The sequence below is a fragment of the Ailuropoda melanoleuca genome, chromosome 17, assembly GCF_002007445.2.
Source record: "Ailuropoda melanoleuca isolate Jingjing chromosome 17, ASM200744v2, whole genome shotgun sequence".
Taxonomy (NCBI): domain Eukaryota; kingdom Metazoa; phylum Chordata; class Mammalia; order Carnivora; family Ursidae; genus Ailuropoda; species Ailuropoda melanoleuca.
The window spans coordinates 19714678-19732662 of NC_048234.1; the positions used below are offsets into that span (position 1 = coordinate 19714678).

The following is a 17985-nucleotide window of genomic DNA, read 5'->3' on the forward strand; positions in this document are numbered from 1 at the left end:
AAAAAAAAAAAAAAAAAAAAAAAAAAAANCCCGCCTTGTGCGCGCGGCGCAGCCTGCCGGCCAGCCCCGCACCTCGCAGCCGGGCGAGCGCGCAGCCAGGCCGGAGTCTCCAGCGCCCGCGGCCCGGGCCGCTCCCTTATGGCCATGGGGGCGTCCGCGCGGCTCCTGCGCGCGGTGATCATGGGGGCGCCGGGCTCGGGCAAGGGCACCGTGTCGTCGCGCATCACCAAACACTTCGCGCTGAAGCACCTCTCCAGCGGGGACCTGCTCCGAGACAACATGCTTCGGGGCACAGGTGGGAGCCCAGGCGGGAGGGGTGGCGGTGCGCCGTCGCCCGGGCCGGGATTTGCGGGGTGGGATGCGGGTCCGGGGAAAGTGGGGCACCGGGATGCCAGTCCGGGGATACCGGTCTGGGGATGCGGGTCCCGGGATGCGGGTTCCCGGATGCAGGTCCAGGGATGCGGACGCGGCATCCCCCTCCCGCCGCCCAGAGGAGAGACCTTAGGCAGCTGAGCAATTGCGCCCCGAAAGCTTCAGGTTTGGGCAGCTTTGGGCGGGTTATTGGCGGAAAAGACTAGACAGTTAGGCCAAGTTCGAAGTTCAAAATTTAAAGTAAACTGCTGGGCTTTGTTTGAGAGGAATGTCCAGGTCCAGTCGCTGCTGCTCCCTTAGGAACTGTGGCCTGTTCTCCACGTGCCCTTTCACCTGGAGAACTGAAGTTTGACCTGAAGGGTTTGCTCTTCCTTTTTTTTTTTTTTTTTTTTTTTTTTTTTCTTTTTTTTTTTTAGTTAAACTCTGGGATTTTCTGGATCCAAACTTTCTCCCATAATCTGAAGGCCGGCTATTATTTGTGCTCGTTGCAGTCACAAAATTGGCTTAGATCTTTGATACTCTAGAGATTTCTTAGACAGGAAAGCTATTCTTGTGCATAGTTATCTGAAAGTTTGTTTTGTTTCTCATGCCAAATAAATTCTTAAAATTCAGCACCAAATCCAGTCAACAAACTCATACTTTACAACGGATGGATTTTATGTTAAGCAAATTATCTCTTAAGAAAGCTGTTTTTATTTATTTATTTTATTTTTCTAAAAAAGATATTAAAATATTTTTTTAAAGTAATTTCTATGCCCAACGTGGGGCTTGAACTCACAACCCGGATATCCGAGATCAAGAGTCTCACGCTGTACGGACTGAGCCAGCCAGGGCCCCAAGAAAGCTGTTTTTAAAATTCAACAGTAAGATGAGGATTTTCCCCTCAAAAGTGTTGACCTTTATTTTCCAAAACAGAACTCATTTTGAACCTACTTTAAAAAAATTATAGAATTAATGCCTGCACAAGGTAAAAAAGGAATTGGAAAAAGGACAGAAGTACATGAAATGAAAAGTAAAGCCCTCTCTCTGTCCCTGAGTCCAATTCTTTACAGGGGAACAGGACCTTGTGTTTCCTTTTAGAAATGTGTATTTGTGTACAAACACACACATATCTAGCCCTTATTTTATGCAGTGTGCAGTTGTACTGTGTACGTATTCTGCATCAGCGTATTTCCACTTTATATCTAGAATATTTTTCCACATCAGAACATAAAAATCCATTTCTGTTCATGCTTGTATAGGTATCTGCTGAATCTAGATCATTTCTAGGTGGGGTTTTTGTCTTTCAAAATGTAACTGAAAGAAAAAGAGCCACCTCAATGCTTTAGTTTGTCTCTTGGAGTTCTTTGGTTCAGCACTGAGTCTGGCAAGTGACTGTTTTTCTCTCTTCTAACATTGATCGCTTAAGAAACATAGAGTGTATGCAGTTTTTTGTGGTCAGTTAACACTTCTTCAAAAGGTTAAATTGTTTGGCCTGCTTGCTAAATGTTTTTGATGCAACATACTTAAGTAGTTAGGTAACAATAAACAGCCTCCAACCAGGCACCTGGTGGGGGTAAGGTTATCCAAAGTGGGAAGGCATAAAGAATGCCTAAGGGATTCTCAGAAAAATAACTGAGCAGTGAGGTGTAACTGTGTGGTTAAGGAACACTTTCCGCAGCGAGGTAAGGTTCCACTGATTTGTGAAAACATAAAGCATTTTTAAAAATTAAATTGAAAGCCAAAGTAGTAAACTTTTTTCAAAATTAAGAAACAATGCTCTGTTTATCCTTAACATCCCCGGACAGGCCCGCTGTTCCTTTTCTGGCTCCCTGTGGAGAAAGGGAGGCTACAGGGAGGGAGGGGAGAGGAGCATCCCTTGCAAAGAAGTCCAGCTCGCCTCGGGTGCCTGCTCCTTCTTTAAAAGGTCTTAAAAAATGGCAGTTCTTTAACGAAGAAAACAGAAAATGGAGCTTAGGGAGATGTCAAGAGATTGTTATTACAGATGTTCTGTATCTCAGGACTAAGAATATATTCTCAATAAATATTTTTCTCTTCTAACATTTTTCTCTTCTTGGTTTTTATTTTTTTAAATTTATTTAATTTACTTTTTTGGTGGGATTGGATATTTCCCATAGGATCAGAGCCAAAAAAGCGACATAGTCTTTTATTAAAAAGTAGTTTCATGTTTTTTGATACTAAAATTAAGGTATATTTATTATAAAGGAAGAAAAAACATGTCATGAGAATATAAAAAAGAGAATTAAAATCCTCATAATTCCACCACCCGGAAACAATTATAATTAACCCTTTAGTGCTTTATATGGTTTTTTCCTGTTGCATTTGTATGTGTTTGCAAAATTGTTGCATTCTAAATGATTGCTCATATACCTGTTTTTCTCACTTATTGTGAGCATGTCCACACACGATAAAACAGTCTTAAAAATGACACTTAATTTCATTTGTTTTGGACGATTTTATTTATTTATTAGAGAGAGAGAGCACGCATGCATGCGCAACAGGGGGAGGGCCAGGCAGAGGGAGAGGGAGAAGCAGGCTCCCTGGTGAGGGACTCAGTCTTAGGACCCCAGGATCATGACCTGAGCCGAAGGCAGACGCTTAGAAGGCAGACGCTTAACCATCTGAGCCACCCAGGTGCCCCAAAAATGATATTTAATTTTAACCTTTTCATATCTTCGGACATCTATGTTGTTAACCATTCTTTGCTCTAGTAAATACTGTTATGACCCTCTTTGTTCATGAACACTTGGCAGCACCTCTGCTTATTTCCTTCCAATATGAAATCCTTAGTGTGGAATTTCTATAAATGTGGTCCTGTCAAATAGTGCTGCAGAAGGAAGGTACCAGTTTACTCTCAAACCACTATTTCATGAGGATGCTCTGTTTTATAACCTAGAGCTGCATTTTATAGCTAAAGTTTAAAATCAACCCAGAAGATGTGACAAGGACACTGGACACATGAGGCCACCTGTTGACAGGAGCACACATGGAGTAATGGTGGCCAGCACTGACCCTGGAGTCAAGAGGCTGGAGCCTGACCCTTAGACATTAGGCCAGCCCTCTGGTTTTAAAGATAAGCACCTGAGTTCAGGAGAGGTTGAAGAATTCGCTCAATCATCAACAGCAGTTACTGGGAGACAAGGATGAACATCCAGGCCTCCTTGAGCGCTAAACACTTTCTTTCCCTGATGCAGTGTTGATGGTCAGGAGATCATTTTAGGTGGACACAATTTTTTAATCTATTTATTTCAAAGGATATTTGAAAAGCAACAAACACACCAAATCTTTTTTTTTTTTTATGAACATGATAATCTGTTAATTTGAAAAGCTGGGTCCCACAGAAGAAAGTTACGTGGCAGAAATTGTGAGGTCACGACGGGATTGCCCAAAGTTTGAGAAACTGCCTTGCAGCTTAGCGCTTCTCAAAGAGGGAACCCTGTGCTAGATGACTGATGCTTTTGAATGTCCTTTGTGCTCATGTATATGTTGGGGAAGTTGAACTCAGTAGATAATCTTCAAAGTCTGTCAGCTCCCAAGATTCTCCAACAAAAACTTTTATTATATACGCCTATGCAACATAGGTATGCCTAATTAGAATGATTTTGACAGTAGGGCAAATTATTTTTGTAATGGCAAAAAAACCCAAAACCCTAATTTATAAGAGGCAATTATTTACATGGTTGGGAATTCCAAAAAATTTAAAAGGGCATTTAGTGAAATGATCCTTCTAGAGCTATTTCATGTATATACAACCAAATGTCACCTGTTCTTTCCTGTTTGTTTTTCTCTTACATAAATGACAGCAAACGGTAATATGTTCTGTTCCTTTCATAATCATGCTTTTTATAGGGATTGCCTCATTTTTAATAGCTTTATTGAGATCCAATTCATATACCATATATTTTACCCATTTGAAGTTTACAATTAATAGACTTTCATATATGCACAGAGCTGTGCAACCAATACTGTGGTCTGTTTTAGAACATTTTCATTACCTCCCCAAAGAAACCTCATACCCATCAGCAATCACTCCTGCTCCCCTCCCCCCACCCAATCTGAGCCCCTGGCAACCCTAATCTACTTTCTGCCTCTCTCGATTTGCCTATTCTGAACATTTCATACGGATGGACTCATACACTATGTGTTCTTTGTGTCTGGCCTCTTTCACTTAGCGTGATGTTTTCAAGGTTCACCCGTGTCGTAGCCTGTGTTGGTTCTCCATCCGTGGTACCGCTGAGTGGTATTTCATCAGATGGATGTAGCAGATTTTATTTACCCATTCATGAGTTGGTGGACTTGTTTTCCAGTTCTTCCACTTTGTAACATATATCGGTACTTCACTTCTTTTTATGGCTGAATGATATAATTTTGTATAGATATATCATTTTATTTATCCATTCATCCCTTGGTGGACAGTTGAGTTTCCACTTTTTGGCTATTGTGTATCATGTTGCTATGAACACTCCTCGTGTATAAGTTTTTGTGTAGATGTCTGTTCTAATTTCTCTTGGGGTGTGTGTGTGTGTGTGTGTGTGTGTGTGTGTGTATACCTTGGCATGCAATTGCTAGGTAAGATGGTAACTCTTTTTGGGCACCTGGGTGGCTCAGAAGGTTAAGCATCTGCCTTCGGCTCGGGTCATGATCTCAGGGTCCTGGGATCGAGCCCCACGTCGCGCTCCCAGCTCGGCGGGGAGTCTGCTTCTTCCTCTCCCTCTGCCTCTCTCCCTGCTTGTGCTCTCTCTGTCTTTCTCTCTCAAATGAATAAATAAATTTTTTTAAAAAATGGTAACTCTTTTTAACATTTTGAAAACTGCCACAGTATTTTTCCAATTTGGCCGCAGCATTTAAAACCCTACCAGCGATAGAGGAGGGTTTCCATTTCTCAGCATTCTTGCCAACATTTGTTATTACCTGCCTCTTTGACTGTAGTCATCCTGGTGAGTGTAGAATGGTATCTCATTGTGGTTTCCATTTGTATTTCCTTAATGACTAGTCATGTTGGGCATCTTTCCATGCACTTATTGGCCATTTGTGTAACTGCTTTTTGTATTCAGAGCCTTTGCCCATTTTTAAAAATAGGTTGTCTTTTTATTGTGTAAGAATTATGTCTTTTATTGTTGTAAGAATTCTTTAGATAGTCTAAACACAAGTTCCTGGGGCACCTGGGTGGCTCAGTCGTTAAGTGTCTGCCTTCAGCTCAGGGCATGATCGTGGAGTCCTGGGATCCAGCCCCACATCAGGCTCCTCCTCTGGGAGCCTGCTTCTTGCTCTTCCACTCCCCCTGCCTGTGTTCCCTCTCTCACTGGCTGTCTCTCTCTCCATCAAATAAATAAATAAAATCTTAAAAAATAATAATGATAAATAAATAAATACAAGTTCCTTATCAGATATAGATTTATAAAAATTTTCTCCCATTCAGTGGATTATCTTTTCACTTTTGTGGTGTTCTTTGAAGCATACAGGTTTTTAATTTTAATGAATCCAGTTCATCTGTGTTTTCTTTTGTTGATTGTGCTTTTGGCTTCAAGTCTAAGAAATCATTGCCTGATGAATAGTCATGAGGATTTATGCCTATGTTTTCTTTTAAGAGGTTTGTAGTTTTAGCTCTTACCTTTAGGTCTGTGATTGATATTAATTTTTATATTTGGTGTGAGGAAGAGGTCCAACTTTATTCTCTTGTGTCTGGATATTCAGTTGTCCCAGCAGCATTTGTTGAAAAGACTGTTCTTTCCCACACTGAATTGCCTTGGTATCCTCCTTGAAAACCAACTGATGGTAAATGTGAGGGGTTATTTCTGGAGTCTCAGTTCTGTTCCATTGATCTATATGTCTGTTGTTATGCCAGTATTGCACAGTCTTGATTGCTGTTTTGAAATCCAAAATGTGTGTCCTCCAACTTTCTTCTTTTTCAAGATAATATGAGCTGTTCTGGGTCCCTTGCATTTCCATATAATTTTTAGGATCAGTTTCTCAGTTTCTGCAAAGACACCAGCTGGGATTTTGATAGGATTCCATTAAATCTGTTAGTCATTTTTGGAGATTATTTCCATCTTAATATTAACTTCTCTAATCCATCAATATGAGATGTTTCTCCATTTTAGTTAGGTCTTTAATTTCTTTTAACAATGTTGTAGTTTTTACACAGTCCATTTTACACTTCTTTTTAAAAATGTATTGCTAAGTTTTTTTATTTTTATTTTTGATGTAATTGTGAATGGAATTGTTTTCTTAATTTTATTTTTCAGACTGTTGAAAGCTAAATTTTTTNAAAGATTTTATTTATTTATTCGACAGAGATAGAGACAGCCAGCGAGAGAGGGAACACAAGCAGGGGGAGTGGGAGAGGAAGAAGCAGGCTCATTGCAGAAGAGCCTGATGTGGGGCTCGATCCCACAACGCCGGGATCACGCCCTGAGCCGAAGGCAGACGCTCAACCGCTGTGCCACCCAGACGCCCCTGGAATTGTTTTCTTAATTTTATTTTTCAGACTGTTGAAGGCTAAATTTTTTGTATATTGATCTTAAATCGTGCAACTTTGCTGAATTCATTAGTTCTAATAGTTTTTTTCGTGGACTCTTTAGGATTTTCTATATAGAAGATCACCTCATCTGCAAATAGAGATAGTTTTACTTCTTCCTTTCTGGATGCCTTTAATTTCTTTTTCTGGACTGCGTGCCCTGGCTAGAATCTCTGATACAATGCTGAGCAGAAGTGGCAAGATCAGATGATCTTTTCTTAATGCTATTTTTATACTGATGAAATTAAGAACTTTTAAAATGAGTTCCATCCTCTCATTCCATTTGGTGTCATTAGTTGAGGGCTTACAAGAGGGCTTGGTCTGAAGAGTGAGAGGTGAGCAAAGGGGCCAATCCCCGTGTTAGGGACTCAGCCTTGAAGCAATGCAAATTTTTACATTTTTCCCCCCAAACACGGGTGATGAGGCTGACCTCTGCTTCCCCAGAGCGGTGGTCAGAGCTGGTCAGAGCGACAGAGAGGTGCACACATACTAAGTCTGTGCACCTTCACAGCAGGTCATTTTATTAAAAGTTTCCTGAACGCCATCCCAGGGAACCATGCCCTCTTCCAGATACAGTTTGTAACCCCTGCCCGTACACCTGTCAATTCCATGCAGTTAATGTGCTTAGTGAAAACCTAAAGTTTCATGCAGATGACAATTTAGAATCTGTTCTGAAGTCCGTGTGGCAGTTTATACCAAGAATTATGGAAACAGGGGCGCGTGGGTGGCTCAGTCGTTAAGCGTCTGTCTTCAGCTCAGGGCGTGATCCTGGCGTTCTGGGATCGAGCCCCACATTGGGCTCCCTGCTCCGCTGGGAGCCTGCTTCTTCCTCCCCCACTCCCCCTGCTTGTGTTCCCTCTCTCGCTGGCTCTCTCTCTCTCTCTCACATAAATAAATAAAAAAAATTAAAAAAAAAAAGAATTATGGAAACAGCCATATACTTTGACCTTTTAATCTGACTCTTAGGAAGTTATCCATCAGAAATAATTTAAAAAAAAAAAACAGAAAAAAGAAGAAAAACAAGGGTATTAATATCCTTAAAAGTAGCAGTGGTAGGGCAAAACCAAGACCAATTCAGATAATTTAAATGTCCAACAGTCCTGCTGTGATAATGTTTTATATATCAAACTTGGGTATATATTGATGGGGTGTTAAACAGTTAACCAAAAATAACTATATAAAGTCACTGAAAAATATTTACAAAATAATGCTAAGTGAAAAAAGAACATAAAACTGTGTATACACAGGAGCACCTGGCTGGCTCAGTCTGTAGAGCGTGCAACTCTTGACCCTGGGGTGGTGAGTTTAAGCCCCATGGAGCTTACTTAAAAAAAACAAGAGGGGCGCCTGGGTGGCACAGTCGTTAGGCGTCTGCCTTCAGCCCAGGGCGTGATCCTGGCGTTCCAGGATCGAGTCCCACATCCGGCTCCTCTGCTGGGAGCCTGCTTCTTCCTCTCCCACTCCCCTGCTGTGTTCCCTCTCTCGCTGGCTGTCTCTCTGTCACATAAATAAATAAAATCTTTAAAACAAAAAACAAAACAAGAAACCTATATACACAAAGATTACAATGGTATTACAGTTCCTAATGTATACAGTATAAATAGTTTGGTGACAAATGAGCAAATCAAAATATTGTTGTGTAAGAAGAACATCAAATTGTGGGTAATACTTTTCAATTGTCCATGAATTCTTCTCCAGGGCGTTTAGTAAAATACAACACGAACACCGTGCTAATCTGGCCAAAAACCGAATTGTGACAGCATCGTCTATTTTAGATGATAAGCAGCAGCTACAGTAACATCATAGCAAGCACTTACACTGAGCCTCTTATAAATAATGACTGTGTCAGGTTCTTATTTAAAAAGAAAATAATTTCTAGTATTCTGTATATTTTTTCTGGTAGAAAATTTACAAAATACAGAACAGCGCAGATATATTAAAAATCACTTATCACATAGGGATGACTGCTATTAACATGGTGTCAGTAGCTTTCTAGTATTTTTTCTGTCTATACATTTGCATTTATATATTTTTATGTAACAGCGGATTTGAAATAGGTATAGATTATTTTGCAACTTCTGTTTTTATCACAATAGTTGACAATGCACATTTTCTTATGACAGTGCTATCCAGAGGTCATCTCTAGGCTAGTGGTTTCCTAGGGGCCTGGAATGGGACAAAACAAATACGCTCGCTGATAGGTTTTTCCCTCCCTCCTCTGCTGTAGAAATTGGTGTGTTAGCCAAGACTTTCATTGACCAAGGGAAGCTCATCCCAGATGATGTCATGACTCGGCTGGCCCTTCATGAGCTGAAAAACCTCACCCAGCATAGCTGGCTATTGGATGGTAAGTGGTGTTAGGAGCATTTCAGATGTCCAGAATGATGAGCGTGGGCAGAGAATGAGCATTTCGTGGCTACAGACACACATCTGGTGGGTGGGGGTGGGGGGGCCTGAGTGCTGCCATTCACCACCCTGAGGCCTCAGGCCAGTCATCTTCTCTGGGCCTGCTTCTTCATCTGAAGGGAAAGACAGAAGTGTACTGCACGATTTCTACGCTCCCTTCAGATGACTAGTCCTTGTGCCCTCCTTTCAGGGTATTTTATAAGGAGAGAGAAGGAAGGGTGGAAAGTAATTTGCAATCAGCTATAAACTTTTTCCAGCGAGAGGTGTGGGCGGGATCCTTGAGGACAGGTTGATTTTTAGTTTTTGAAGAGAGAGAGGGGCATTTATTTTTAGGAATTGGCTCACGGGATGTTGGAGGCTGATGGGTCCCGAGATCTTCAGGGTAGAGACCCAGGAGAACCCATGGGTGGTCAGGCTCCAGTCTGAAGGCCAGTAGGCTTGAGACCCAGGAGGAGCTGGCTTCCATTTGAGTCAGAGGCAGAAAAAGCCCGTGTCTCGGCTCAAGGGTGGTCAGGCAGGAGGAGTTCCCCCTTATTGGGGAGGGTCAGGTCTTCTGGTCTATCCAGGCCTTCCATGGGTTAGGTGAGGCCCACCCACATCAGGGAGAACAATCTGCTTCAGTCAGTCTCCTGAATTAAATGATACTCTCTTCCAAAAACAGTCTCACAGACACACCCCAGATAATGTTTGACCAGTATCCAGGCACCCCCATGGGTCCAGTCAAGTTGATGCATAAAATGAATCACCACCATAGCCGCCCTACAGCTGTGATCAGCCTGCCGGGTAGTACTGCTTTTCCTCGGATAGTTCAACATTAATTAATTCCCTTCCTTCGTCCCCCTCCCAACCTTCCTTTATTTTATTTTTTTCTTTTTCTTTGTAAAGGTTTTCCAAGGACACTTCCACAGGCAGAAGCCCTGGATAGAGCTTATCAGATAGACACAGTGATTAATCTGAACGTGCCCTTTGAGGTCATTAAGCAGCGTCTCACTGCTCGCTGGATTCATCCCGCCAGCGGCCGAGTCTATAACATAGAATTCAACCCTCCCAAAGCTGTGGTGAGTCGTGGTGGTGGCACAGACGGTCTCTGACTCCTCTTGCCCTCACAGACATTAAGGGTTATGACACCTGCTTCTGAGGGAATGTTCTCAGGTCACGTGGTGCGGTGGACGTGTCCAGTGCACTCAGCTTGTTGGTAAAGGAATCCGTGGGAACAATGGGGGTTTGTTACTCATTCAGAGGCATTTACCGATTTCCTACTCTGTGCCACGGAGTGTGTTAGGAGTTGGGGTAAGAAGGGTTAGTGACTGCTGTGGCTTATTCGGCGGTTACAGCTGGGCTTCCGAGGCTGTTGCTGAGTCATGTTGTGTGTATGTGAAATTACTGAGAGGCTGCTTAGGAAACCTTTTAACTCTAAGGACTGATACTGGAGATGACCCTGGGGTCTCAGGGCTCTGTGCTGCAATGATGTCTCTGGATTTGTTTGTTTACTTAAAAGCACACTTTTGTGCTTGGTGCTTACATAGAGATGTCTAAAAATCACTGAACTGCTTATACAAATATGCTTCAAAGATATGTTTGACTCCAGCCTCTTGTAACTCGTTTAGGGCATTGACGACCTGACTGGGGAGCCTCTCATTCAGCGTGATGATGATAAGCCAGAGACAGTGGTCAAGAGACTGAAGGCTTATGAAGTCCAAACACAGCCGGTCCTGGAATATTACCAGTGAGTTTGTCACTTTTCAGAACTTGTCTTAGGTGATGAAGCTACTAAGTCAGTTTTCGGTTATCTATGCTTCACAGTGGAAATGTGAAAATACCAGAAGATCCGATTCAGATTGGTTTAAACAGTAAAGGAAATGTATTAGCTTATGTAAGAAAGAATTCCGGAAGGCAGGGTGGGCTTCAGTCACCACTGGGTTTGATCAGAGTTCTGCCATTCTTTCAGCTTTGCATTTGCTGTGTCCTTAGACTCCTGCATAGTTGCACGCAGTTGCCAGGAGCAGGCAGGGCGTCCTCTCTCATGGAGGGCTGAGGGGTCAGCTTTCCTCCAGGTGAACAAGAGCCCCACGTGTCACGAAGGTGGCACCAGCTTGAACCAGCCACCGTGGTCAGGGAATGCCTTGTACTGTTTTAGGCCTAGATTACTGCCCTTTCTGGAACCAGCTCCTGGTTGTAAGAGAATAGGCTGGTTGGTCGCCCCCTGGAGTGGGGAGTCCCCCCCAAACTCTGCTGTCAAGTAGAGGGAGGGCTGCTGTGGATGCTGGGGAGACAAGTCAGATAATGCCAGCTACCCGTGCCATTAGGTTGCAACCTATCCTCAGATCATTTATTTAGCTAATAGTCTTTAAAAGCTTATGTTCGAACACAATTTTGTCTGCTCGTTAGGGAATTCATATCCCACAACAAGTAAGGGAACTATGCTGAATAAATATTTGACTCAGGCTAAGAAAGAGTGCAGTGTGCTTACCCAGTCTTTCCCTCTGCTCCTGGAGGAGTGATTGCATCCCAATTCCCTCCCTAACAGTCACTAACTGAACAGTGATTCAGTGTCAAGACAGCCCAGTGCTGTGATTGGAGCACATTCTGGATCCTGACTGCCTGAGTTCAGACCCCAGCTCATTGTTGATTAACTTGGTCTTAACTTCTTGCTTAAATGGGGGTAAGAACGGAGGGTCGAAAGAGCGCGTTACTAGGGGTGACTCCTAGAACTGTGTCTGATGCGTAGTGGACGCTGGATCATCGTTGGCTGCTGCTGCTGGTGTAATGGGGACCACGTGCAGTGACCTCTGAAGCCATAGTCTCCCAACTGTTCTAGAGTAGTACTTTCCGGCAGGTGAAATTACAAGAGAGCTGGCAGTTCACTTTCTCCAGTCGCTGTTACTATAACTTTGTGGTTTATATAATGAGCTTGGCTCTGCAGGTGACCAGCTATGTGTGTGGCCCTGGGCACAGTCTTCATTCAACCTTTGTGCCTCAGATTCGTCATGTGTTAAGTCAGAGTGGTATTAAATAGCACCTATTGGATAGGGCTGTAAAGGGAATTGAGAGAATCCACATAAAGGCTTACCGCAGCCCTGGCACCAATAAATCACCATGGTGGTAGTTGCTGTTTTTATTTACCCTGCTGACACTGGTCCACACAGGTCAAGGCTAGGCCCCAAGAAATTGCACCTGCTCTATGTGGGGGAGGCAGAGGGCTGGGTAAATCGTAATTCCATACAATGGGATATGTGCTTCTGTCAATCAGGAACCTCATTCACACTAACTTCAGCAAAGGGGAATTTATTTTACCTATGAAGTCCAAAGGTAGATCCTGGGTCCAGGTGTTCAGACAGCATCCCCAGGCCTTGTGCACGCTCAGCTCCACTATTTCACACTGGCCTCAGTCTCAGGTGGGCCGTCCTTATGTGAGCCCTGCAGCATCCCAGCTTGTCTCTTACCAGTTCAGCTACTGAACAGAAAAGAGGGCCTCTTTGCCAGAAAGAGTCCTGGAGTTGGCACCAATTTCCTCTGATCATGTCCATCCTGGAAGCTAGGGAGTAGGGAGAGTTCCACCCAAATCTCATGGACTGAGTTTGGCTTAAAAGTGTTGTTTCCCAAACACGGTTTTGTTAATCACCCAAAAGTAACCAGGAGGGAGAGCACATTGTTGCTGGGCTGATAAGAACACTGCAAGGCTGTTCACAGAGGTTACCACTTCATGCAGTGGAAGTAGGGGTTTCTTCTGTCCAAATGTGGGGAGGGGAGTTGGGAAGGCTGCAGAGAGGAAGCGTATGATCTGGGTCCCTATCTTAGGAGATACCCTAGTCTACACTAGGTTTTTTTTTTTTTTTTTTTTAATTTTATTTATTTGAGAGCGAGAAAGAGAAAACACAAGCAGAGGGAGGGAGGGGCAGAGGGAGAGGGACAAACAGACTCCCCACTGAACAGGGAGCCCAATGCAGGGCTCGATCCCAGGACCCTGAGATCATGACCTGAGCCAAAAACAAGAGTCAGATGCTTAACCGACTGAGCCACCCAGGCGCCCCAACAGTGGGAGTTACTTAAAGTTAGTCTTAACTCTGGCAAATTTTATAAGGTCATAGAGGAATGCTTTTGTCCTCAGGGAAGCCTTTGGAAGTCAAGTGAAAGGTTGCAGGGGGAGGACTGATGTCTGTTTTTAGAAAGAAACCAGAGTTCCTCAGTTGCTCTTAGGCAGACGTTAAGACACTGTGTGTGAGTTGGAGGAGGAAGATAAGCAAGAGGAGGAATGCCAGAATTTCTGGAGGGAGTGTGTGTTTTGAAAAGCAAACCTGGGATTCTGATCCTGCTCACCATCTTACCCCCAGGGGTGAAGAGACATTGGCTGCTGGTGTGGCGGCAACCCATACAAATCTGCTTGGGGAAAATGGAGAAACACAAAAACAGTTTTTATTACCATTTCCCCCCAAATTCGAAAGAGGAAAAAATAAACCAAGGCAAAAAGCAGGAAGCATCATCAAGTATTAGGAAGTAGTTTTGCAAGTGGGTAAGTAGACAAAGAAAGCCAAGGTTGTGTGACAGGCCCCATGTTTGGAAATCTGGGCTGTTACTTTCTAACACGCAGTTTTATCAGTAAAATAAAGAATCTGAGCTTTAGAAAGGATTACGTGAGCTATTATATTTAAAACACTGAGCTTGTGCTAAGTAAGTGCTCCTGTTTTTCAACTGACCATTTCCGTAAGCCACAGGACACAAGTGAAACTAAAATCTAGGTTTACCAATGCCAAACCAATGCCTTTCTCTCCTGATCACAGACCGTACTTACTGAGACCCCAAAATCCACATCATTTTTTAAAAAACTCTCCTCCCCTACCCCCCACGTGGAGTTTGAACTCAGGACCCTAAGATCAGGAGTCGTATGTGCCACCCACTGAGCCAGCCGGCCGCCCCTCACATCATCATCTTTTGTGAAGAACCACTGAGTGCTGAAGACACAAGAAAGCCATTGCGTGGAATGTTCTGAGGACCAGCATAGGTTACCGTTGCATCTACACGGTAGGAATCGTGATCCCAACGTGCAGATTGAAATGAATGTATATAAAGAATTTAGAGAGTATAGAAACAGAGATGCCATTTCATCACTGACTTTGGTCTCTGAAGAAGAATCCAGACTGGAAGGAAGCACCATAATGCTTTACAAGATCATGTCTCAACTCAACCAGAGAAGGATTTACTGTTGGATCCAAATGTGTTGTGTGGTCAAGTCTAAGAAACGTATGGTCTAAATGTGAGATTCTGGAAATCGCGGAAGGAGCCAAAAGGGTTTTGAACCTTTCAAATGGCATGGAGGAGATAGTGAACCCTGCGAATGTCTGGAATGGCACACCCAGATTGGGGGAGAGTCCTTTTGAGATTCTATTCCAAATAGGGGGAAAGATCTTTGCTTCATGTCATCGGATGACACTACAACTGAACAAAAGGGGTCTGTCTGGAGGTGATACAGAAGATGTGGCCCGTCAGTCAGTCACAAGCTGCTCTTCAACGAGTGGTGTCTCAGCCAGACCGACAAAGCATTTGAGCAAATCGAGAGGGTGTAATCACAAGAAACTGTCATTTTTGAAAACTTTGATATGCATTGAAAACAAAATAGATCTCAGGGCAACTCTGCAGTGTCCAGTGGTGTCTATATGGCTCTGGGGTCTTTCTTCTTCCTCTAAATGTGTTATGGTCCTTATCAGTTAGGAGGATTTATTTTGCTAAACAATTTGCTAACACATTACTCAAATTACAAAACAACAACAACAAAACCCAAATCCTGTTTTTGTTTCTTTTGAATCTAGTGTTTAAATTAAAATAGAAAATTATAGGTTTATGACAAGTATATGATATGATGCTACTTAGGGGATGGCTTTGTTAGCAGTAACGCCTTCAGATTTTTTGTTTTGTTTCTGACACTTTGCCTAGTCTGTCTAGTTAAACATTTGACTAATATTCTTTTGATTTTGGAAGTATTTTAATATGACCCAAGATATGAATAAAGTTTCTCCTGGAAAAAAAAAATCACTTTGAAAAAGCTCATCAGGAAGAGTCAGACCTGTGTTCTTTTGTGTCATTTTTAGGAGAAAGGGGGTGTTGGAAACCTTCTCCGGAACAGAAACTGACAAGATCTGGCCCCATGTCTATGCTTTCCTACAAACAAAAGTTCCACAGATAAGCAGGAAAGCATCAGTTACTCCATGAGGAAAAGTGCATCTCACCAGTAAGAGGAGCAGAGACTCCTCGCCTGTGCATTTAGAAGCTCCTTGTTCTGAGACTGGCACGTATGAATTCTGACAGTTACATTGGTTTCACTTCTGCTGATTTTATTCTGGAAACTGAGGCTGTGTCAAATGAGCCCAATACTAAGATTCATCTTTTCGTCTAGTGTGTTTTACCCAGGTATCTTCTAGGGGTGTGCCATTAAAAAAACATCATATGTCTTAACTTTTGAAAAATCTTCTAAAGCATAATTAAAAGAGCAATTGGTTGTAATGTAACTTTTGTTCAAAAAACTGGTTGATAAAAATTTTATTTTTCTGGAAAAGCTAAAAAATATTCCCTGTCTCTTGGTAAAGTATCTCATTAGAGAAATGTGTGTAGACTGATGCCAAAAAACTGGCATCGTTAGCACTGTGGTACATGGTTTTGTGAGACACTGTGTCTATCAAGTTCTAGAAAACAAGCACCTAGATATGCAGATTAGTTTCAGGATGAAATTCACTGCTGCCTTTACACTAAGAAACTAATAAGCTTTGTCATATATACTGTATTTATTGTGGTGTTAAACCTTCAGTTTACTCAGAATTTTCAGTCTTACTAAATCAGCATATAGGAAAAAACTCAGGTTAAGAACCGCGTGCTTTAGGATCCACTTGCCAGTTTCTGTTTTTGATCTGTGTATGGTCTCCTGTGACGAGTAACAAAGTACAAAAAGAAAAGAAAAGAAAAGAAAAGAAAAGAAAAGAAAAGAAAAGAAAAGAAAAGAAAAGAAAAGAAAAGAAAACCCATGTCCCTAAGTAAAGTAAGCATACTTGGTCCTCAGGACATAGAAACAGATCAGGTATGCCTGGGGAGAATTCCCTTGACACACGTAAACAATCCTAATTAGTAAACAGTCAAAATTAGCAAACTAATCAAATTAGTAGTTAAAAGGATTTACATGGAAGGTTAAAAAGGACCAGTAAAGTAATTGAGTTTGCTGAAGGAGTTCTTTATTCCTAATCAAAGCACTGGACACCTGCTCTCCTTCCCTGCCACCCCCACCATCCGGCAGGGGGAGACGTCTGCCTGTGTGTGTACGCTGAGTAGCCATTTAAACGTGAAGATGATGTGCTTTCTTAGTGGGGCAACAAGGATACACGCTTCTGGCCTGTGGCCTGGTAGGAAGAGTGGGGCGAGGAGAGGCGGAGAAGAAACCCGACTACATCTTCACTGGCATATTTACTCTTCCTTTACTTGGTGCTAAATCCAATGCAACAAGTCCTCGTATAAGCTGTTGATAACTGCCTTTGAACGTCTGGCCCATGTTATCCTGGGCACTTAAAATACAAATGCCAGCAAGTGGTTCTTTATGTATTTTGTGGGGGAAAGCTTTTCTTTTGTTTTTTAAAAATTTAATGTTTAATGTGTTTTAAAAATTTAATGTTGATCTTTCAGAATGGACCAAGGATTATAGGACACATTTAATTCTTTACAACTTTCTGTAACGCCTTATTTGAATGTTAATATGATGTGCTTTCTAAAACTGTTGTGAACTACTAAGCTTATGAATTATCACTGGGTTACCAGGCGTACAATAAAATTAAATTTGAGAACTGTGGGTGTTACTTGGTCTCCGGTATTCCACAGGGCCCACTCCATCCTACCCTCTGATCTGCTGCCCTGATGTCTCACTGGCTGCTGAATTGGTGACTGCTCTCTAATAACTGTCACACAACAGTACATGGGCTGGTTTCATTTGAAGCTCAATCTCCTGCTACAGGATTGCAGGCACATTGGCCTTCTTATCACACGTAGATTTGGAAATCAAGAAGAGGGGTGGAAGAACATGGCTTTGAAAATAAAGATTTATTCCCTCCCTACTCCCAAAACACTTCACCCAAAGTTTTGCACACACATCATTGCTTTGGGGAACACCTGCACTTACTAAAGCAAACAGAGAGAACTTGTTTTATGCTGCATGAGTTGGTGTCAGACCATTCTGATGAAGGCTCTCATTGCCGAGGAGCACGTCCTGCTAAAGAACACAATGCTCAATGGCCATCACTATGATGTATGTGCCACATGGAAATATGTCTAGAGCCGAATGCCATGGCTAGGAGGAGCCACCATCCTTAAAGGCTAAGGAGAACAGTTCCTCAACCCATTACCCTATGTTCCAGAATACCACAGTTATTTTGGTACACTTTCCATAAGCAGGGTATGCTGTGGGAAATGCAAATTGACAGTACCATCCACAAATTTTCTCAATTCCATTTGAAATAGATGACACACTCGCTCAAATTTCTAAACCCCAGCCCACAGCTACTTTTCCCCCAAGTATTTACAATGGCATTCCAGCAAAATATCTTGGACACTCCAGAGTTTGTGACAAAACTTACCTATGTTAAAAACAAATCATGGTAATTACAGACCAAAGGTTAAATTGCTATAATGTTTGCAACCAACAGAGAGAATAAATTTGTATT

The 17985-nt window shown here is 42.5% G+C and overlaps 1 protein-coding gene across 2 annotated transcripts; it reads left to right on the forward strand.

Moving 5' to 3' along the window:
* Window positions 1–35: 35 nt before the first annotated feature.
* On the forward strand, window positions 36–17112 carry AK3 (adenylate kinase 3). Of its 2 annotated transcripts, none has more exons than XM_002924345.4 (5): window positions 36–295; window positions 9117–9236; window positions 10181–10353; window positions 10903–11021; window positions 15379–17112. In XM_002924345.4, exons 1-5 carry the CDS (start codon window positions 139–141, stop codon window positions 15497–15499), a joined length of 690 nt encoding a protein of 229 aa, XP_002924391.2. In that variant the 5' UTR covers window positions 36–138; the 3' UTR covers window positions 15500–17112. The 2 variants fall into 2 exon arrangements, with proteins under 2 accessions (XP_002924391.2, XP_034502999.1); XM_034647108.1 differs by lacking the exon at window positions 15379–17112 and adding an exon at window positions 13627–15342.
* The last annotated feature ends 873 nt before the right edge of the window (window positions 17113–17985 follow it).